The sequence below is a fragment of the Phyllostomus hastatus genome, unplaced genomic scaffold (genome assembly GCF_019186645.2).
Source record: "Phyllostomus hastatus isolate PE091 unplaced genomic scaffold, TTU_PhHast_1.1 phas_scaffold_397, whole genome shotgun sequence".
NCBI classification, from domain to species: Eukaryota; Metazoa; Chordata; class Mammalia; order Chiroptera; family Phyllostomidae; genus Phyllostomus; species Phyllostomus hastatus.
Genome location: NW_025334029.1, coordinates 3,961,276 through 3,983,161, shown reverse-complemented (window position 1 = coordinate 3,983,161; position 21,886 = coordinate 3,961,276). Strand labels below are relative to the sequence as shown.

At 49.2% G+C, this 21,886-nt stretch overlaps 1 protein-coding gene across 3 annotated transcripts; it reads right to left on the bottom strand.

Moving 5' to 3' along the window:
* Positions 1 to 1,419: 1,419 nt before the first annotated feature.
* LOC123807065 (protein EOLA1) lies at positions 1,420 to 7,381 on the bottom strand. Of its 3 annotated transcripts, none has more exons than XM_045820543.1 (3): positions 7,293 to 7,381; positions 3,153 to 3,435; positions 1,420 to 2,313 (listed from the first exon to the last, which is right to left on the bottom strand). In XM_045820543.1, exons 2-3 carry the CDS (start codon positions 3,403 to 3,405, stop codon positions 2,060 to 2,062), a joined length of 507 nt encoding a protein of 168 aa, XP_045676499.1. In that variant the 5' UTR covers positions 3,406 to 3,435; positions 7,293 to 7,381; the 3' UTR covers positions 1,420 to 2,059. The 3 variants fall into 3 exon arrangements, with proteins under 3 accessions (XP_045676499.1, XP_045676498.1, XP_045676500.1); XM_045820542.1 differs by lacking the exon at positions 7,293 to 7,381 and adding an exon at positions 5,914 to 5,936; XM_045820544.1 differs by lacking the exon at positions 7,293 to 7,381 and adding an exon at positions 4,115 to 4,210.
* Positions 7,382 to 21,886: the final 14,505 nt, after the last annotated feature.

The following is a 21,886-nucleotide window of genomic DNA, read 5'->3' as shown; positions in this document are numbered from 1 at the left end:
CTGGGGGCTGCAGCAGCCCTTGTCCCCATGCTGGTCCCAGGGACCTTACTGTCCCAATGCAACCTCCTTACCATCTGTTTTTCAATGTCCTCCACAATTCTGGCTTCCAACCTTAGTATAAGCTGGGATTCTGTTGGCTGTTCACTCTGTTCCTCAGAAGATCGGCTAGGTGTTCCACCTATACGCAGGGGGAAGTTGCAATTCCAACTTTCAAGGAGACAAGCCTTGGCTCATCGAGAACTTCAGGAGAGAAGGCAACTGGGTGAGTACTGCTACTTGGCCAGGGACCAGCACAACACCTCCAAAGAGGAAGAAGAAGCAGGTATCCCCTATAGGACGCTCACCAAGAATTAACCATAGAGGAGGCTCCAAAGCAGCTGACCCAAAGACCCAGAAGAAAGCCCCAAGTGCTCAGGGACCCAGTAGCACCTGGTCATTCAAGTTCTCGGGTCTGTGGTCCACAAGCAGTGCCATGACAGTCCATTGCCCAAGTGAGCCAGGTGGCCCAAGTGGGGAGGGCACATCTGAGAATGTCACATTTGCGCCCACAGCTCCTGCCAGAACCAATGGCACAGGGGAACTGCCCACCAGCTACCCAGATTACCCACTGTATGATTCGGTGATGTCTTTGTACAACACCTGTTATTCCATCCTGATGGCTGCCCTTTCAGTCATGGCCTCACCCACAGACCCCGATGAGGAGGAGGAGGGCTCCTCTGATGACTGCCATGCACTCTGTGAGCAATTCAGGGACAATACAGGCCCCCAAGCTCCCAATGACAGAGAACAATCACCACTTTTGTAACCACCAATCCATTTTCAGCTTTAATAAAGAAAAGCACAACTCCATGGTAGTAAATTAACAATGAGAATTGTGAGTCTGTGTTCTCTTGTTTCCATGCTACACACACCTCATCAGATGAGCCCTAGGAGGCTAGCTATCCTGGCCCGACACAGGTGTTTGTCCCCATTGTCCTCATTCATTTTCACACACTCATCCAAGGGCCTGCTAGGGAGCTCTGAAGCAAGCTCAGGAAGATCGGGTCCCCTGAGCCTCACCTGCTGGCCAGGAGACAGAACTGCCTGACTCCTGACCTTGGGTGGATCACCTTCCAATAGTCATGTACCTTAAAACAGGAGGGTCTTTCCTCACGGGTCCCCCAGTGATGCCAGGAAGTTTCTGACCAGCAGCTGAGCATCTCCAGCCCAATTTCCAGGGACCTCCCAGAGAGACCCACCTAAAACGAGGGCCACCCTATCTGCTCAGCCGTCTGCAACCATGGCAGTCTGGCTCAGAAGACGGGCCATTCCAGTCAACCCCTGGGAGAAAGCCCATCATCCTCACAGCTAACAAGCAGTAGGAACTCTCCTAGAAGGAACCCAAATAAATAAAAGATTGCCCACAAAACACACAAACAATCAAAGAAACAAAATACTCATCATTTTTCCATCAGAGCTCTATTTCAGATCCTCTCTTTGGTCACAAAGTAGCTATGTGACATGTCTAACACATGGCTTCATGAGCCAAGGGACACTTTTACAACAGAGCAAGAGTCACTTGCCAGGGCAGACAGGTGCTGTGTTTCAAAGTCTGATGTCCCCTTCATGGTGCATGAGGCAGTCCCGCCCCTGGCTGGTCACCCTCGGGCAACCATTCAGGGCCCGCTCCCAGCCCTCCCACAACATCCCCTGGATGCTGCTGAAGCATTCTATGAGTTTGACCAGAACAAAGAGAGGAGAAAACATGTAAGGGAGTCCTGAACACTAACCTGTTCTCTTAAAACACGTTTCTTTGTACAACTCAGGCATGAGCAGGACCTAAATGAGTGACAACACCAAGATACTTAATGGAAGCTTTGCCTTTTTTTCTAAAGGTCAAAGTCCTTGAGACTGTCAATAAGTCCAGGGAGGCATCCCCTGAGGAAAGCCTGGTGCATCTGAATGCAGAAGGCTGTTTACGTGAACAGCAGGTGGTGGGTAGCGCTCTCCACTGTGGTGCCAATTCAGATTAAGCCTGATTTATGTGTCTGCGGCAGGATGGTGTGTTGATGGTCATGAGTCAGCTGGTTTCTCGGTAATCTTCCTGTGAGGAGTCCTCCTGCCCCATGGGGATTAAGTGCTCTGGGATGTCCACCTGGAAGATATCCTTTCCACCTCTCCGGGGTATGGGCTCCAGTAACCACCTGGGGTTTGAAAGTGCAGTCAGGTACTTCTGCTTCAGGTTGGTCAGTACAGCTTGATTTTCCAGTTCCACAAGCTCATCGGGGGCTAAGTTTTCCGGGCACTGCAAAGTTTCCCCAATGTCAACGAGCCCTGTGCACCAAGAGAGAAGCACAGAGATGTTTTTCCTTTCATAAACCAAGGCCTGCCTATGAGAGAAAATGGTTATTCAACGTTATAACCATTAGGGACTAAGCTGATATCGCCAAATGGACACAGAGTGAACTGGGTCCCTCTCACTGTGTGCACTTCCAATGTGTCCAACTACGTTCAGGGAATTCTGGGTGAGGCCGGGGCAGAGAGAGGAATGAAGAGGACAGGGCCTTGTCCTCAACAACTCCACCCAAGAATGGGCAGGTTCCAGCCAGACTGCTGAGGGCAGCACGTACAGGTCAGAAGGGCCCCGGCTGCTGTGCGGGAACCCACAGACCATCAGCTCCCAAGCACTTCACCAGGCGAAAGGAGCTGATGTGGGACCTCAACCACTGAGGGGTGAAGGAATTTGCTCAGGTGCCCATGGAGAGTGGGGGTGAGGCAGGTGTGTGATGCCTGAGTCTGGAGGTCACCCGACCCTCTCTGTGTGCTGTACAGCCTCTCGTGGCCTGCCACACAAACACACACATGTGTATGCACACAAGCCCACATGTATACACACAGGCAATACCACATGCAGCCTTGGAATGGTCCCTGCCTCTCACACCACCAACAGGACCTGAGGCCCAGAGTGGACAAAAGGGTTCGCCCAAGGTCCTGGAAACTTGTCCCACGGACGCCCAGCCCAGGGCCCGCTGCTGCCCCTTTGAAGGTGTGCTGCTTAAAGAAACCACAGCCCCACACCAACAGGTTCAAAAGAAAACAAGCCCCAAAACTCCTGAGCAAGGTCCTCAGGAGTTCTGAGGTGTCTGAGCGGCGCTTGGGGTGTGGCCACTTGCCAGCTATCACTCCACGGCCATACTTCTCCCCTTCCCGAAGCAAGGACTGAATCTGAGCGGGGTTCCTCCCCAGCCTCTGCAGCAGCAGTTCCCTCCAGACGGCATCTTCCCAGTCCCTGTGAGCAATGTGGATGGCGATGGTACAGTGACGGTGGCTGCTCAGCAAAGGACGCCAACGAGTCTCCAGAGTCTTGACCCCATTTAAGACAAAACCTGCATAAGGCTGCCGGAAGGAAAGGCAGCAGAACTTCATCTCCCCAGAGATCCGTGGGCCTCACGTGGCCTGCGGAAACACAGAGCACCAATGTCAATAAGCATCATGCACCAGCCCACCAAGCTCATGGCCTGTGGGCTGACCTGCACCCACTGTCCCCTGGAGACCCAGGAACCCCGCTGACAGGGATGGTGGGGGAGCAGAGAGTGTTGGCTCTTTCTTCCTATCACCAAGCAGTCAGCTGGCAGGCCCAAGGAAAGGGGCTGGCGATGAGGATGCCTCATCTATCAGATGGAATCTTTGGCGAACTCAAGGAAGAAGGTGGGGAGAGCTCCAGAAAGGAAGTCAGGACAGGGTGTGGTCAGTTCTACAAAGGAGGCCACTGAGGCCAAGGGAGCACAGAGTGGGGGAAGGAGGGACCTTCGGCTTCACCCCGGGTGGGCGGGTTCTAGTCCTCTCCCAGCAATGACCACCCTGGGCTTTGCTTCTTCTCCCCATCCACCTCAACACTCTCAGCTCCTTGGCCTTGCCACCCCCAAGGCACTGCAGGTCCCCAAGCATGGTGGCCCCTCCCCCAGGGCTGTAGAGAGCATATCCTTGGGATCCAGCCTGAGCTGGGCCCTGGGGACACCATGTGACCTCAGATAATCCTGTCAGGTGTCTCCTCTGGACCCTTTTGGGTACCACCCTCCTCCATCCTCTTCCTACCCCACTGGTTTCCACTGTCAGCAGGCATCCTGGCCCTCACCCGAGCTTAGAGAAATGAACAACAGGAGCAGGAACAACTGGCACCAGTATGCATGCCCTGGTCCCGTGCTTGGCCCTGGAATGAGCATGATCCACGGATCCTAGAATTCAATCCTCAAATAACTGGGTAGGGGTAGCTCCACCGTCACCCTACTCTACAGTTAAGAAGGTGGCACCAAGGGATGAACAGATGACCCACAGTCATGGGGAACCTGACTGCATGAACCCCTGTCCTTGACTCCTTTCCTTGTACCTGGGGAAGGGGGTCCTTCTTCCTCACTGGAGGATGAAGCTGTGTCGTGGGGGGAGCAGGGCCCTGGGCCACAGACTCAGCGGGGGTCAGAGTACCTGCTGGACCCTCGGTCTCCAAGGGGGTTGTGAGTACCTGGCACCTGCCTAACAGGACAGTCACAACTGGTGGCTGCCCATCATCACCATGGGGCTGAGCCTCAGCTCTGCCCTCCACCCATGGGCAGCCCCACTCTCGTCTGTCTCTCCCCTCCTGTCTTTAAAGGACATAAACCTCACCTCAGCTATTATGTCCCTGTGTTTATGAAAACACACCCACTCTCAAAGACAAGGCCTGGAGGACAAAGCTGCCTCCTGTTCACTCCTGTCCCAATCCACTGTCCCGCCAGTCCCTTTGCCCAGCTCCTCCGCCTTCCCTCCCTTTCTCTGGCTGGGCCGCCTTCCCCTGTGTTCTGGACCCCACCCCTCTTGTGCACTCAAGGACCTTGTTCCTGAGACCTTATCCATTAAGAAAAGGGCTTGACAGAGGTAATCAGGTTAAAATGAGACCCTCATCCAATGACTGGTGTCTTCATCTGAAGGGGGAATTTACAGACAGACATGCACTCAGGAGAGTAATGCCTTGTGAAGATGAAGGTCAAGATCTACAAGGCAAGGGATGCCAAAGCTTGCCTGCAAACCATGAGAACCTTGGGGACTGGGATGGACAGATTCTCTCTCAGTCCCCAGAAGAGGCAAACTCGGTGGACACCTTGATCTCGGACTTCCAGCCTCTGGAACTGTGAGACAATACCTGTCTGTTGTTTAAGCCACTCGAGCCATGGCTCTTTGATGTGACCAGCCCAACAAATGACTACAGAGGCATAGGCTCTTCCTGCATATCTCCACAGGGCAGAGAACAGTTTTGCCATTGGCAACACTTCAAGCACATTCCTTCACCTCTGTACATTTTCTTCTAGCCTATTTTTTGCTGCCTGCATGGTATCCCCTTGTTGGCTGCCCCACGATTTACTGAGTTTCTCCTACTGATGAAGAAAGAGTCACAGACTGCTTTGCACTTCCTGCCACTCTAAAGGACACTACCACAAACACTCGTTGACTGAAGACTTGTTGGGAGGACACCTGGGTCACACACATGCACTTCTGAGATGCTGATACATGCCAGCAAATGGCCTTCCACCGAAGCTCACCCGTGTATGCTCTACCAACCATGGGCCTGGTGCCATTTCCTCACATGCTTGTCGGCCTTGAGCATCATCACTGTGCTTAACCTTTGCCCATCTGACGGGTGACAAAGGTTGCCCTAGTCATCGGGTTTGGATTATTTATGACGGAGGCCAGATGTTCCCCTGTGGCCTGGCCGCTTCTTTTTCTTCTGCTGAGATATATGCCTGGTTTCCACCATTGAGTCCCTTGGCCCTTTTCTCACCAACCCCACAAAATCACAACAAGGAGACCTGAACTGTGTGGGTGGCACCCCCAGGGAGAACTGAGGTAACAGTGAAGGCACGGAGGGGGCTGAGTGCCCTCCTGTCACACAATGCAGAGAACCTGCTTAGTGGCCTGAGGAAGAAACACTCTTCCACTTGTCTCTGCTTCTTCACCTGCATGAGGGCAAGAGGGATAATGAGAAAAGGTCATTAGGAACAAGACAGCAATGTTGGCTAATATACCAGAACAGTCTTCTACACAGCAGGGATTGGAAACCATCAGGACCGAGGGGGGGTTCCAACTAATGGGAAACACACATGACCCTGGCCTTTCACTCACAGTTTGTTTCTCCGAATCAGAGCAGTGGCTCTCTCCTCCCCTGCCTGGTCACGGACCACATGATGGCCCAGCTAGCCTGCACAGAAAATCATTTCATGTAGGCGGGTGGTGTCCTTACAGCCTAGCAGACGCTGTGTTCAAGAGGAGAAAACTCTCACCTTCCCTCACGTCACCACATGGGAAGAATCTGGGGACCCTGCAATCCCGTTTCCCTCAACATAATCCTGGGTAGGTCCCTCTGGGAGGGGTGTCATGGGCAACCAGCTGTGCCCCACACAGCCTAGGGCCTGGGTGCGGTGGCGACAGCCTAAGGGCCAAGCAGAAAGCGGGGAGGACAGACCTGTGCATGTGGACTACTAGTACACTGGCGTTTCTATGCGCAGAGGCCCATCGCCGCCCCCCACACACTTACAAGAATGAGGGACAAGCGAAGATAAGCAGAGGAGGAGACAAAAAAGTGTGGCCTTGGCTGCGGTGGGAGTGTTCCCAGCCGCACGCATGGGAGGAGAAACCCCAACCCTCAAGTACTGTCCTTTGGAGGGCCCAGCAGGCCGGCAGGTGCAGAGAGTGTCCTGGCTCCCTCCTGGCAGGTCTCCTGGCCCCACTGGCCATGCAAGTCGCATTGCTCTGGGCTGACCCAGCTGAGGCCACCAGGCCTGACAGTCCACCTCCCCGCCGCCCTGGGAGACTGCCAGCACCGAAACGACCTCCTCCCAGGCCCAGATGAGGAGAGGACCACGGGACGCAACACGGAGACACCACAGAGCAGCAGGCCCATATTGTGGATGCCCCTCAGTCTCCTGAAGACCTGTGAGAGGTGGCAGGCACTGGCGTTGGTTAACCACCCTGGGCTGGCAGATGCACAAACCCCTGTCCGCTGGGCTAGACATATACAAATACCTGAGCACCACCCCCCTCCCCCATCGCAGAGCAGGACGCACGCCCAGCCTCAGCACCAGGCCCTGACGCAGCAGCACGCAGGCCTGGACGCAGGAGCAGGCCGGAAGGCGCGACAGCAGGCCCCCACGCAGCAGTACGCACGCCTGGACGCAGAGAGCACAGCGCCAGCATGCAGACGAGCAGCCCAGCAGTGACTTAAACACGCACATAAGTACAAAGGCAAGCAGCCCACGGTTGCTAGGAGACATTGTTGGACTCACCGGACACTGAGACTCCCAAGATGACCAGGGCTGGACGGCCCCTGGAGACCCTGGCGAAAAAGGGAGGGGAAGGGCAAAATGCTGGGGGGGGGGTGGGAATGGGGAGAGGAAGGGGGGCAGGGCTAGGCAAATCGGGGGGAGGTGGCTCGGGAGAAGGCGGAGCTAGGGGAGGAGTAGCTGGGTGCGACGCTTGGAAAAGAGCCAGGGGGTGTAGCTGGGGGCAGAACTGTGAGAAAGCAGGGGGAGGGGCTGCAGGATGGGTTTGGTAGAGCTGTGAGCAAGAGCTGCGGAGGAGCTGGGGGTGGGCGGAGCTGTGGAAAAGCTGGTGGACAGAGATCTGCCGAAGGGGGCGGAGGAGGCCGAGGTGTGGGGAAGCTGGGGAGGCGGAGCTCAGGGAGCAGTTTCTGGGGAGGGCTTGTGGGGAAGAGCTGGGGAAGAAGGAGCTTCGGGGGTGAAGGAGGATCCAGGGAAAGCTGGGTAGGGGACAAAGCTGGGAGGAGAGTATCTGTGGGCGGACCGGTGGAAAACAGCTGGGGGGAGTAGGCGGAACTGGTGGGGTGACAAATGCGAGGCTGACCTGTGGGACTGGGGGGCGGAACTGTGAGAAAGCCGGGGGGTGAAGCAGGGCAGAGCTGGTGGATTGCAGTGGAGGCGCAGGGCTCAGCTGCACATAGCCGGGGAGGGTGCATGGCGAAGCTGCAGGAAAGCTGGTGAGGAGCAGGGCTTAACGGGGGAAATTGCAGAGGAGGAGCTGAGCGAGGGTGGAGCCACCGGGAGAGTGGGGCGGAGCTGGCAGGGAGGTAGCTTTGGGCACTGGGAACCCTGTAGCAACTGGGCTAGGCCCACTCTTCCATGACATCTGCACTCAGTCTGAGCTGCACTCGTAGGCATGGGTTAAAGTGGCAGCCCAGGGTCCTCAGTGCCCTAGGCGGACCCTCAGAATGGACCCTCGGGGACACCGAGGCCAAGAGAGGGCAGCACAACTGGACTGAGTCCTGCATCTCAGAGCCGAATGCCGAGGCCAGTTTTGCTTCCTGCGAGCTCCTCCACCACCCCATCCCTCACATCCCCACCCCACCCCCTGGTAGTACCAGTAGGGTCTTGAGGGAAGGTCTTCATAGTGCAGTTTTTGTTGCAGGTGGGAAGAAAAATCCTCACTCTGTTTATTGCCGCGCCTCAGAGCTGTCATGTCCCAAACAAAGGCAGCTTCCCTGTCAGCTGTTTCCTCTCTTCTACCTCTCAGTTAGGGGCTCAAGCCTCTCAGTGCCGCCACACTTGCCTCCTCGTGTCCACTTACCCTCGCCCTTCCTCTCTTTTACTTGATGACGGAGTCCTGTGTCCGTGCCTCTAAAATACCTGATCAGAATAATGCTCCTGCCCCTGGCTGGCGTAGCTCAGCGGATTGAGCGCGGGCTGGGAACCAAAGTGTCCCAGGTTCGATTCCCGGCCAGGGTACATTCCTGGGTTGCAGACCAGAACCCCCAGCAACCACACATTGATGTTTCTCTCTCTCTCTCTCTCTCTCTCTCTCTCTCTCTCTCTCTCCCCCTCCCTTCCCTCTCTAAAAATAAATAAATAAAATCTTTAAAAAAAAAAAGAATAATGCTCCTTTTCTTATCCCCACTGCTACTCCCTGAGGCCAGGCTTCATGGTCTGGGGCCAGTGCTATTGCCTGAGCTGCCCCACTGGCCTGGACATCCCTGTATTTCCTCTTCGAGTGGGTCTTCCATCATGCCATCCAACTGCACATATGTCCTCATCAACCCCCCAACTGAAAACCCCCACCCAGTCCTCTCTTGTTTAAGCCCAAACACATGGGGGGGCCATGGGAGAGCATTCCAGTGGTCCCAGCTCTCCCTCATCACCCAAGAGTCTGGGTCACTGCTGCGGAGTCCCTGCACCCTGAGTGCCTTCTACCAGGACTCCCCCTTTTGGCTCCTGTGTTTCCTGAGGCCTGGAGTGCCTGCCTCCTCTTGTTCCCACAAACTCCTGTCCTTCGGATGCAACTTGAGCATCCCCTTCTTTACCCCACAGCCAAGCATCAGGTACTCTTGACTCCCAGTTCGGGTAGTACCCTGTACCTCCCCACCTACCTTCCTTCACTGGGCTCTCATCTCCTAGGGTTGTGACTGCCTGCCTCTGAGAGCCTGGGCTCCCTCAGGGGCTTTGAGTTCTTTGAAAGGCTAAGCCTGTGTCTTGCTGGTTCAGTAAACCAGGTGCCCATGCCCCAGTAGTTGCTTAGTAAATGTCGAATCAACAGAGGACTTCTTTCTCTTTCAGTGAGCTGCACCTACTCCCTCCTTGCAGAAGCTGGAGGTAACAGGAATGAATGCTGGCCACAAAGTGAGGGGCAGAGTGTACCTCCATAGAGTTTAGGCCTCTGAGCCACAGGGGGCGTTAATGATCACCAGGTCCAATGCTATCCATGTCAGTTTTTCCTCCTCAGCTCCTTGCCCCAAGAATGGTTATCAGCTGCCACCGAACATGCCAGAACCTCACATAGGGGTTTCAAGATATAAGGGAGGGTCCCCTGAATGGCTGGTTTCTGGTGTCCCTCCCAAACCCTGTTGTTTAAAGAAATAGACCATGCCCCCATGAACTAGAGACTTACACTCTATGTCTGCTCGTGGGGGACAGAGATGGCACTACAGAAGGACTGCTTTTTCTGCCCCTCATGTGTATGCTGAGAACAGGGTGTACGACCTCTCCCTCAGGGAGCAGTACAGTAAAGGTGCAGAGTGTGGTCTCATGAAGGGGAAGGCCAAGGGTAGTGGCTGAAAGGCCAATTCGTTGCCAGGTGGGTGGGCCCAGGAAGAGTGTCCTGGCCATGTTGCAGGTGGGTGTAGGGTGGTATTTGGCTGCCTCTGTCAAAACGACCCAGTTGCAACTCAGTCCTGAATTTCAGTACAAATGAAGTGTTGGCACAGAACCCTAAAACAATCTGATTTCTGACCTCCAGGCAACATTCCTTTTGCCAGCTGCTACCCTACCCACCCCCTCTCATAAACAAAGTCCTGGTGGGGACAGGCCTTCACTCCCTCCCTCTCTGGTCCTCTTGGCAGGCAGTTTAGCCTTCACCTTCGAGACCCGGCACACTCCTGCCTTCCACTGCTTGGCCTTCTATGGGTGCCCTGGAGACCCAGCAGCTGTCAGAGGACATCTAGGCCTTCTTGGGGGCTCCTCCTGCTCCCTCCCAGACACTGTGCCCCTGCTGCCTCCCACTATCACAATGCTCATGGCCTCCTGGGCAGGAGAGAGACTCCTCTTCAAGCTCCACTTCTTCCCTAGCCTGCAATTCCACCCCCCATAACTCGCCCCATCTTGTTTCAGGAAATCCTTGCCATGTCTGCCATTGTTCTTTGAAGGGACTATGACCATGGACATAGCCTCCTCTTTGGAGCCCAGGGAACCTGCCAAAAGTCAGCCTACCTTTCTTGTCCCCCCGGCAGCACGCTGCAGTACTCCCTGACCTCCATGGCCATCTGAGCACTTGCCTTTGCAATTTGCTGTCCCTCTTTACCCCACTCTCCACGCTGCTTTTGCTCTGAGACCCTGAGAGGGTTCCAGTTTGCTCCTGCCACAGGTTGTGTGGTACCATCGCGCTGGGACCTGCTTGACCCAAATTCCCTGTTTCCCTCCTCTACTTCTCAGCAGGTCCCATTTCCTCCTCCAAGAACTGCCTGCAGCCCATCCTTCTATTGAACTGCTTGTGTTTTTGTTTGTTTGTTTGTTCGTTTGTTTTGTTTTGTTTTGTTTTGTTTTTTCATCAAGTTGTGGGCACTCGTTGTGAAGTTTGGGTGCTAATCCTGCCTTGGTGGTTTGTGTTTCAGGTTCCTCCTCCTGCCCTCAGGGACTGGTTTCCTTCTCTTTGCAGGCCTGGTTTGGATTCAGTATTCGTCTAGACTCTCCAAATTGTAGGCGACACCACAGGTCAGGGACTATCCTGCTGCTTCTCCCACTAGAGGCTGCCTGTCAACTCAGATGAGTGGTCCCCCTCAGAGGAGGTGCTCTTGCTTCCAGCACTCTGCCTGTGAGAAAAGGCTCCTTGTCTCTGTAATCCACTTGGTCACTGCTTGGCCTTAGTACTTTTCCCTAGGTTGTGGGTAAGCTTTCAAACATCATACTGTGGCTGAGTGGACATGCCGTCCAGCTGATTTGTCTATGAGATTCGGGTGTGGGGGACCTGGATCAGCTGTTTCCATCCCATAACCATGGTTATGGGATGCTAACGGGTGGGCTAATGGGTCCTGTGCAGAAGACCTCTTCTGCTGACTTTTGAGTATCTGCATGCTCACTGTGGCCACTATGGCAAGAAAAGAAGGTGCATGAAGAATCAGGACAAAGGATGCTCATAAGGCATTGCTCGGAAGCAAGAACATTCATGATTTGGGTGTATTCTCTCAGTTCTTTTTCTACGCATTTTTTCTTTACTCTGTTGACTTCATTCTGTATTACCATTTTGTCTTATTTCTGAAAGATTCCCCAGAAGACATCTCACTAAGCTCAGCACCTCGTTCTGGAGGATGTTGGATGCAAAGCTCTCCCTGCCCAAGACCATTGACATCCTCAGGAATGGCCCAGCATGTATGTTGGACCCAGTGGCATCCTCTGCTCAGAAACTCTGGTACAGGGGGCCTTCCTCAAGTGGATGCAGAGGCAGAGTTTATTGAGTCTCCCAAGTCAGTGTCAGATTGGACAATGTGTTGCCCCAGCTTCAATCTGTCTGGGTTTCCCATTTCCTAGTGTTCTGTCACCCACGCGTAGCTGGAGGTCCCTTTGGGAAGGTCTGGGGGATCATTCTAGTGCCTTCTTCCTGCCATGGTGCTGCAGGGTCCTTCCCCCGTGGGGACCCAGGCACCTCCCTACTCTATGGTCCCAGGTCTGAAAACTGACTCTGGGGCAGAACTTGGGCAAGGCATTGTGACTTGTTTATTGGGGTAGCTGCCCTCAGCCTCCTGCGTCTGTTTTTGCTCTTTTGAGTTTCCATTTTAGGCTGCACCTTGGTTGGTTGGCCATCCACTGTGCCCTCAGGGAGGGTATGTTGTATTGCCCACTTCCACCACTCTCTATGGGAGCCTCCTTGTCAGTGGTATTCATCGTCATGAGCCCCTGGCTTCTGCCCTTCAGTGCCTCCCAGGGACTTTTATTGCAGTTTCTGGGAAGGACAGGTGTAGTCCCTTTCCTCCCTTACCAAGCCCGGCACACCCAGCCTGTGTTGTGTGATGACTTCACTCTGGCTGGGTCCTGCCTGGCAGTAGGCTGTCACCTCTTCCTGGTTTTCCTGGGGCTCTCCTCAGCAAATTGGGATGGTTAGTCACCCTACCTCCAGGGATCGAGGGCACCTGTGGGGAAAGATGTGTGTAATTTGTTGCTTTCTCAGGCATAGGGTGGGCGCAGCAGCTCTTTATGGGAAGGGTTGGGCTGCAGCCACAGACTGAGACCTTTCAGAAAAATCTGGGGAGTCCACATCTCCTTGGGTCTTTGCCCAGATGCCCATGTTCCATATGTCATGGATGCAGGTTTTCCCAAGTGGGCTTCTGATGTTGGCGTGACAGTCCTGCCTTGGTTGAATGTTCAGCGTCTTGGAAGTTCAGCCATTCCTAGCAAATCCTGGCTTTGACTTTTTCCCACTGCCTGAAATGGGGACTACTTTGGAAGCTATGGCAGAGACTCCAGGTCTCTCCCTCGGATTTCACTTTGTTAGGCACCCTCAGCTCCTCATCCCCCTGTGGGTCATCAGATCACAGAAGTCACCCTTGTCCATTCCCATACTTTCCACACACCTGTATCTTCTCACCTGCCAGGAAAGTCCTCTCCACCTGGAGGCCAGGTGAAAAGTTCCAACAAGAAAGTTCTACCTGCTGGGCTGTCTCTTTGTGCCCGGGGCTGTCTGAACATCACCTCTCCCCCAGGTTGTGGTCCTCATTTCCAGTGGGGTGGATGAGGAACAATTGTGTACCAAGCCTCTAACTTGTCACCTGCTTTTTGGATCACTCTAGAGCCAACTGTCATAGGTTGGGTCTCTCAGGTACGTGATGCTGAGAGGGAGTTAAGAGTTCAAAGGCTGCCCTGGCTGGTGTGGCTCAGTGGATTGAGCACCGGCCTGAGAATAATAGGGTCGCCGGTTTGATTCCCAGTTTAGGGCACATGCCTGGGTTGTGGGCCAGGTCCCCAGTAGGGGGCACATGAAAGACAACTACACATTGATGTTTCTCTCCCTCTCTTTCTCCTTCCCTCCCCCTCTGTCTAAAAGTAAATAAAAATCTTAAAAAAAAAGAGTTCAAAGGCTGATTGGAGACTAACACCCACTATGGGGCAGGGAAGGAGCAGGGATGTGCAGGGCATCATTTCAGCCTGCAACATGGACTTGGCAGTCTCTACCAGCCCCTCAGGGAGCCACAAAGCCAAGGTCATCACCAGAGGCCCGCACTTGGCCTGGGGTGGGGGTAGGGGTCAGTCTCTCACAGTGTCTGGGTCCTTGCAATACATGTCAATGGAAAGGGTGAACCAACACCTGGAATTGGTGCCACAGGAATGGATGTATGCTAAGTAGCACACATAGGGCAGCAGCCGCCTTTGCTTGGGCAGAACTCGCTCCACCCTGTGGCCAGCCTCTTGGGCATCAGGCTACTGCTGGGCCAGGAAGGGGCTGTCCTTCCAGCACATTTGCCAACTAACTAGGCATCTGTCAGCCCTGTAAGCATGCCCAAAGGGAGAGGGAAGATCTTGGTATACAACCTAAGGCAAAGCAGATTAAAGTCAGCAGATACCCACCCTGTAAGAGGCTCTTGATGGTGCAAGCACACAAGTGCACCCTCCCCTCTACCTCACTCAGCGCAGGGAGACTGTACCTGCCAGGAAGACCTGTAAACTGCAGAGCGTGAAATGAAGCAGTATGAAGTTACGTGAAAATGAAGAGGAAGGAACCGCTGGCTCAGGGCAAGAGGTTGTGGAAGGCTTCAGAAAAGAGGGCCATTTGAACTGCATCTTGAAAGTAAAAGGGGTCTCCGCAGGTTGGACATTGGAGAAGGCTGCCTGAAAGGACCAGATACATTTAGGGAACTGAGAAGGTTCGTGGCTGGAGCAGACACATTTGCGGAGACTACCCAATCTGGAACCATGAATTCAGGTCCATTTTGTGATTGTTGACTTAGGAACTTTTTGGTATGAGATTTTTGATATGCTGTGAAGTTTCTTTCATTGCCTGTAGAGGCAAGTGTCTGTGTATATGTTGTGTGTGTTCTGTGCGCACACTTGAGTGTGTCCTTAGCTACCCACCCAGAGAAGGCTGATCAGGCTCCTACCTCCACAGGGAAAGCATGGTGGGAAGCAGAAGCTTTCTTCTATGCTTACAAGCCTCATATGGATCCCTGGAACCACCACTGCTGGAGTGTGAATCTAAGCAAATCACTTTATTTCTGTAAGCCTCAAATTTCTCATATGAAAAATTGGCACAATATAAACAACTGCCCCTAAGGAGTAATCAAGTTTTTCAGTCTGTCGCATGGAGATGAGCATGGCACAGGTTGATTCATGTGAGAGAAATCTGTAAACCATAAAGCACTCTACTAGTGGTTGAAAAGACGTCTCTGTTTTCCCCAGAAGGCTTTGAAAAGTAGGGAAGAATGTCGGGGTCCTGGCCTGAGTCTGGAAGCCCACAGATGAAAGATAGGCAGGCTGTGAAAAACTGCCAGCTTGGAAAGGAGTAGGGAGAGCATTGCCACCATCAGACCCCAGTCCCCAAAGTTCCTACAGGTTGTGGCCTGGTTGGGGACTCAGGTACCATCCATGGATTTTGACCAAAGTTGGGGAGGTAGTGTAAAATGACTCAACCTGAAAGGGTTTGAAAATTGAGGGCAGTATCAGTGCTAGGAATAAATAAAGGGCACGCCTCTTTCCTTATCTGTGTGGGAATGGATGTCAGCCCACATTTTCTTTATCCCATGTGATGTTAATATGTTTTACTGTAGAGATATCAATGTGTTTGCTAGACCCTGCAAGAGTGTTACTAATGTATTATTGTCTGTGCCCCTTGTCACCTTTCTGAATTCTGAAACCCACCTGACTTCCAAGAATTTGGAGTGAGGCGTTGTGCACATGTGAAACTAACACCAGTAGGAGCCTACATTTGTTGAGGACTTTTATAAAGGGCCAGGGTTTCTAAATGTGTGTCCTTTCTCTAGCCCGCAGCCAGCAGGGATGCTCTTCCTGCGAGAGGCAGGACTGAAACCCTGCCTCCAGTCAGCTGGATGGCTGGATACCCCACCTCCTGCTGAATTGCATCAGGATGTGAAATCTCATTTGGTACCAACCACAGTTTTCATTGGCGGAATTGGGATAAAAAGTAAGAAGGTTGTTGACAAGCGTGTGTACACTAGTCATTTATACCTCTGACAATCTGCTCACTGTCTTGTTTCAGAAAATCCGGAGCCCTGTATGGCTCCCTAGTGGAGTCACACAAAGTGTGGGCCCACCCACAGAATTCTGGGGGTGTTGCGCGATTTGGGGGTCTCCGGTTTTGAAATGTAGCCACCTTATAGCCATAGCCCTAATATCTTTTAGCTTCTTATGTGACTTATGTCTTAGACTACATTCCCATTCTTATTAAAAGTCCCTGACTTCTGTTCCAATTTGAACTGCTTGCTTAATATATGTACAAAGACTAGTAGAGACTTTTGTTGTTGTTTTTAGGCACTCTATGCTTTTGTCATACATGTGAGCTTTTGCAATATCTCAGTTATACTATCTGTTGAATGAAATCCTATGATATCCTGGAGATCTTGCTTCCAGAGCCTCAAACGTTTCTTTTTAGTCTGGACTGGGTAATCTCTAGGCCTGTTGCACTGTTGTCATGCTGCAGAATTTCATATATATCCATATTTATGTGATATATATGATATCATACAAGCATGACTCTTAATGGCAGGGGTACATTCTGAGGAATGCATTGGTAGGCAATTCATTCATTTGTGGGAATATCATACAGTTCACTTACATAAACCTAGATAGTATACGCTACTACATACCTGGGCTCTGTGATATAGTTTGTTGTTCCGAGGCTATACACCTGTACAGCCTGTTACTGTACTGACTACTGTAGGGAACTGTAATACAATGTTTAGTATTTGTGTGCCTAAAAATATCTAAACATAGAAGAGGTATAATTAAAATACAGTAAAAAGAATTTTAAAAATGGTACACCTGGGTAAGGCACTTACTGTGAGTGGAGCTTGCGGAAGGGGAAGTTGCTCTGGGTGAGTCAGCGAGTGCGTGATGAGTAAATGAGAAGGCTTGGGACATTACTGTGCACTACTGTAGACTTTATAAACATGGTTCCACAAGCCTTCCCCCTTGTTCCTTTCAACGAGGTCAGAAATGGAACATCAAAGCTGTCAGTGCTGCTCCATGTACAGGGATGAAGGCTGGATTAATTGGAAATATTGAGGAGAAGCTGGCTGGGTAAGGTGTAGATCACCATAACACTAATTGTCAAGAGGGAGTGAAAGGTGGTGTGAGGATCAGTAGGAATAAAAAATCAAGATGGAGAAATAAAGGAACATAGGGGATCGTCATGGCAATGTGTTTTTGATGATTGCATGTTGGAGCAGTGGTCAGATTAAGGAACTTTGTGGTTTAATTTTGAAAAGTGGTTGTTTAACATGGAGAGGGTGTAAAACCGAGGACTTGATAATTTGATTTTGGAAATTTGAGTTTGCTCCCATTTACCCTCTCTGGCAAAAAGGGCTCTGTGTGGCACTAAACTGATAGAAGAAATAAAATGTATCCATGTTTTATGTCATTACAACCTGAAAATATTTCCAAAGTCCAGGGACAGGCTGCCTCCATGCTACCACATAAAGCTTTTACTTAAGTGGCTGTGGCACATAATACTTGTTAAGGAGGCTCCTGTGTACCTGTGACTTTGTATAGGATCTTCAGAACTCCACAAGAATTTGCAGCAGTGTAATCTGAAGACCATCAAGCTAGATCTGGGAGGGCTGTAGCAACCTCTGAATATGTCACACCGGGGGTACAGGCTTCTCTGTACAGAAACAGGTCAGTGGCTGACTGATTGGGAGGTAATCTGTGCACTCAAAAGTGAGGTGTTATGGGTGAGAGGGAATCTATTGCCCAGGCCCACACATACTGCTCCTGTGAGAGAAAAAAAAAAGTTCCTTCTGAACCACACATCCTTTCATTGCTCACAGGAAGTTAAGCTCCATTATAATCTTATGGTATCACTGTCATATGCAGTCCACTGTTGACTGAAATGTCATTATGTGATGCATAGCTGTATATGATATATAAAATAACATACATCTTATATAACACATATATTTTTATTGGTAGTGGTGGTCGTGATGGTGGTGTATTTCCTCGCTTCTTTGGTTCGCTAATGTTCATTCTTAAGCAACCTCCTAAGAAAGGGTTGAATAAGAGGTAAGCTTTCGAATCCTTGCACATCTGAAAAAGTCTTTATTCTCTTCTCATTCTTGTCTGAGAGCTTGGCAATGTAAAAACTTCGCTGAAATTTTATGTAATTTTTTTCATCTCTGAAAGCTTTGGATTCCTTTCTTATCCTTGGTGTTCTGAATGTTCACAAAACTTTGCTTCGGCTTGGGTATGTTTTCATTCAGTGTGCTACACACTTAATAAGCCACTTCAGACTGAACTCAGTTTTTTTTTTTTTACTTAGCTCTGAAGTTATTTTTCCAATATATCTTTAATACTTTTCTCCCTTCAACTTTTTCTTTTTCCATTTTTATGTTAGTAAGATCTTGGTTTTCCTAATAGACTCTTACATTTTGTTTCACATTTTCTACACTTCATTTTACCTATTTTATTGAAGCATAACTTACATATGGTAAAGTATACAAATCTTAGTTGTAGAGTTTAATTTTTTATATGTAGTCATTCGTGTAACCACTAATCAGATAAACTACTAGAACATTCCCAGCATCCATGAAGACTTCCTCATGCCACCTTCCTGGTCAGTACCTTCACCAGAGGTAACCAAAGGTAACCTTATCTATCACCATAGAGCAGTTTTGCCATTCCACTACTTTATGTAAAGCTAATTGCACACTATGTACTGTCTTTTGTCTGGCTTCTTTCAATCAACATATTTTTGGAATTCTACTCCATTGTTGCATGTATCAGTAGTTCTCTTTTTACATTTATATTTAATTATTTTATAGTTGTTCAAGTATACTTGTCTGCATTTACCCCTCACCACTCCCCACCACCTCCCTCCACTGATTCCAAACCACCCTTGGTTTTGTCCATGTGTCCTTTATAGTTGTTCCTCAAAACACTTCCCCCCCATTGACCCCCTCCACCATCACCACTGGCTATTGTTGGATTGTCCTTAATTTCAATGTCTCTGGTTATATTTTGCTTGTTTCTTTTTTCTTTTGTTGATTATGTTCCAGCTAAAGGTGAGATCGTATGGTATTTGTCCCTCACCACCTGCCTTATTTCACTTAGCATAATGCTCTCCAGTTCCATCTATGCTCTCACAAAGGGTAGGAGCTCCTTCTTTCCCTCTGCTGGGTAGTATTCCGTTGTGTAAATGTGCCATAGTTTTTTGATCCACTCACTTGCTGATGGGCACTTAGGTTGCTTCCAGCACTTGACTACTGCAACTTGTGCTGCTATGGACATTGGAGCGCATACGTTCTTTTGGATTGGTGTTTCAGGGCCCTTAGGATATAATCCCAGCAGTGGAATTGCTGGGTCAAAAGGCAGTTCCAGTTTTAGTTCTCTGAGGAAATTCCATACTGTTTTCCACAGTGGCTGCACCAGTCTGCATTCCCACCAACAGTACGCTAGGGTTCTCTTTTCTCCACATCCTCTCCAACACTTGTTGTTTGTTGCTTTGTTTGTGATGCCCATTCTCACCGGTGTGAAGTGGTATCTCATTGTGCTTTTAATTTTCATCTCTTTGATGGCTAGTGATGCTGAGCATCTTTTCATATGTCTCTGGGCCCTCTGTATGTCCTTCTTGGTCAAGTGCCCACTCAAGTCTTTTGCCCGTGTTTTAATTGTTTTCTTTTTTGTCTTCCTGCAGTGGAGTCGTGGGCGTTCTTCATATATTTTGGAGATCAAACCCTTCCTTGTCTGAGGTATCATTGGCAAACATGTTTTCCCATATAGTTGGTTTCCCAATAGTTGGCTATTGTTGGATTGGATCTCTTTTCATTTTAATGCTGTTTTCTTTAGTCATGCAGAAGCTTTTTAACTTGATGAGGTCCCACTTGTTTATTCTTCCCTTTATGTCCCTTGCTCTAGGGGACATTTTCAGTGAAGATGTTGCTGCGTGGAATGGCTGAGATTTTCCTGCTGATGTTTTCCTCTAGACCTTTTATGGTGTCATGACTTATATTTAAGTTTTTCATCCACCTTGAATTTATTTTTGTGTATGGTCTAAGTTGGTGCTCGAGTTTCTTTTTCTTCTTCTTCTTCTTCTTTTTTTTTTTTTTTTGCATGTAGCTGTCCGGATCCCAAAACCATTTGTTGAAGAGGCTATTTTTACTCCATTTTAGGCTTCTTCCACTTTGTCAAATATGAATTCACCATAAAATAGTTGGGTTTATTTCTGGGCTCTCTATTTTGTTCCATCGGTCTATGCGTCTGTTCTTCTGCCAGTACCAGGCTGTTTTGATTTACAGTGGCCTTGTAATAGAGTTTGATAACAGGTATTGTGATTCCTTCCTACTTTGTTCTTCTTTCTCAAAATTGATGCAGCCATTTGGGTCATTTATAGTTCCATATAAATTTTTGAAGTGTTTGTTCTGTATATGTGCAGTATATCATTGGTATTTTAATAGAGATTGCATTGAATTTATAAATTGCTTTGGACAGTATGGACATTTTGAAGATCATAATTCTTCCGATCCTTGGGCATTGTACATGCTTTCATTTGTTTGTGTGTCTTTCTTAATTGTGTCTTTCTTGATTTCTCCATTTTTGTGTAGTTTTCTAGTATAGATCTTTTACTTCCTTGGTTAGATTTTTTCCTAGGTACTGTATTTGTTCTGTTGTCATATCAAATGAGATTTTTTTCCTGATTTCTGTTTCAGATATTTCCTTGTTCGTGTTCAAAAATACCTTTGATTTTTGAAAATTGACTTTGTATCCCGCTGTTTTGCCAAATTCACTTATTAGGTCAAGTAGTTTTTTGGTGGAGTCTATAGGATTTTCTGTGTACACTATCATGCCATCTGCAAAAAATGACAATTTTGCTTCCTCCTTTCCAATATGGATACCTTTTATTTCTTTTTCTTGTATGATTGTTGTGGCTAGGACTTCCAATACAATGTTGAATGGGAGTGGTAAAAGAGGGCATCCTTGTCTTGTTCCTGATCTTAGTGGGAGAGATATCACTTTTTGCCCATTGAGTATGATGTTGCCTCTAGGTCTCTCACATACGGCCTTTATTATGTTGAGGAATGCTCCCTCTATTCTCATTTTGCTGAGTGTTTTTATCATAAATGGGTGCTGTACCTTATCAAATGCTTTTTCTGAATCTATTGATATGATCATGTAATTTTTGTCTTTCCTTTTGTTTATGTGATGTATTACATTTATTGATTTGTGAATATTGTACCATCCTGCATCTCTGGCATGAATCCCACTTGATCATGGTTTATGATCTTTTAAATGTATTGTTGGATGTGGTTTGCCAATATTTTGTTGAGGATTTTAGCATCTATGTTCATCAGCGATATTGGCCTGACATTTTCTTTCGTTCTTATGTCTTTATCTGGTTTGGGGATTAGGATGATGCTGGCTTTATAAAAAGAGTTTTGGAGTCCTCTATCTTCTTCAATTTGTTGGAATAATCTATGAAGGATACAGGTTAGCTCTTCCTTAAATGCTTTGTAAAATTCTCCTCTGAAACTGTCTGGTCTAGGCCTTTTGTGTGTCAAGAGTTTTTTTTATTACTGCTTCAGTTTCATCAGGTATTATTGGTCTTTTCAGGCTTTCTGCTTCTTGTTTATTCAGTTTTAGAAGATTATATTTTTCTAGAAATTTGTCCATTTCACCTAGGTTTTCAAATTTTGAAAACCCTTCAAACAATGCAATTAAACAAACAATTAAAATGAATAAAACTAAACTGATAGAAGTGAAATACAAAATACTAATAAAAAAGAAGTAAAATTAATGAAAAAATAGTAGTAATACAAATAAAATAGTATCATGCAAGTTCTTTGGTATAGTAAAGTGAAATTTGTCTCACTATCTCAGTTTTTGGGATTAGCTTTGTGTATGACTATGGTTCTTTCACAGTTCCAGTCTTATTTTCTCAATTGGAGAAAAAAAGGAAAGAAAGAAAAGCCTCCTGCTCACTTTGAACAGGCCAAGGGAGTTATGCTGGTGTTCCTGGCTGCAGCATGCTGAGGGGGATTGGATTTTACTTTGCTCCTTTCCTATGGTTTTCTGAGGTTGAGAGCCATGTCTGGGCCACTTTCTTCACAGTTGCCCAGCCTCCAGCCCAGTTCCTCAGTTTGCTGTTGGGCCCTCACTACCCTGGAACGGGTTGGTGCTTTCATTTCACCAGTAGTGCTATCCTTGACATTCACCAATTAGGG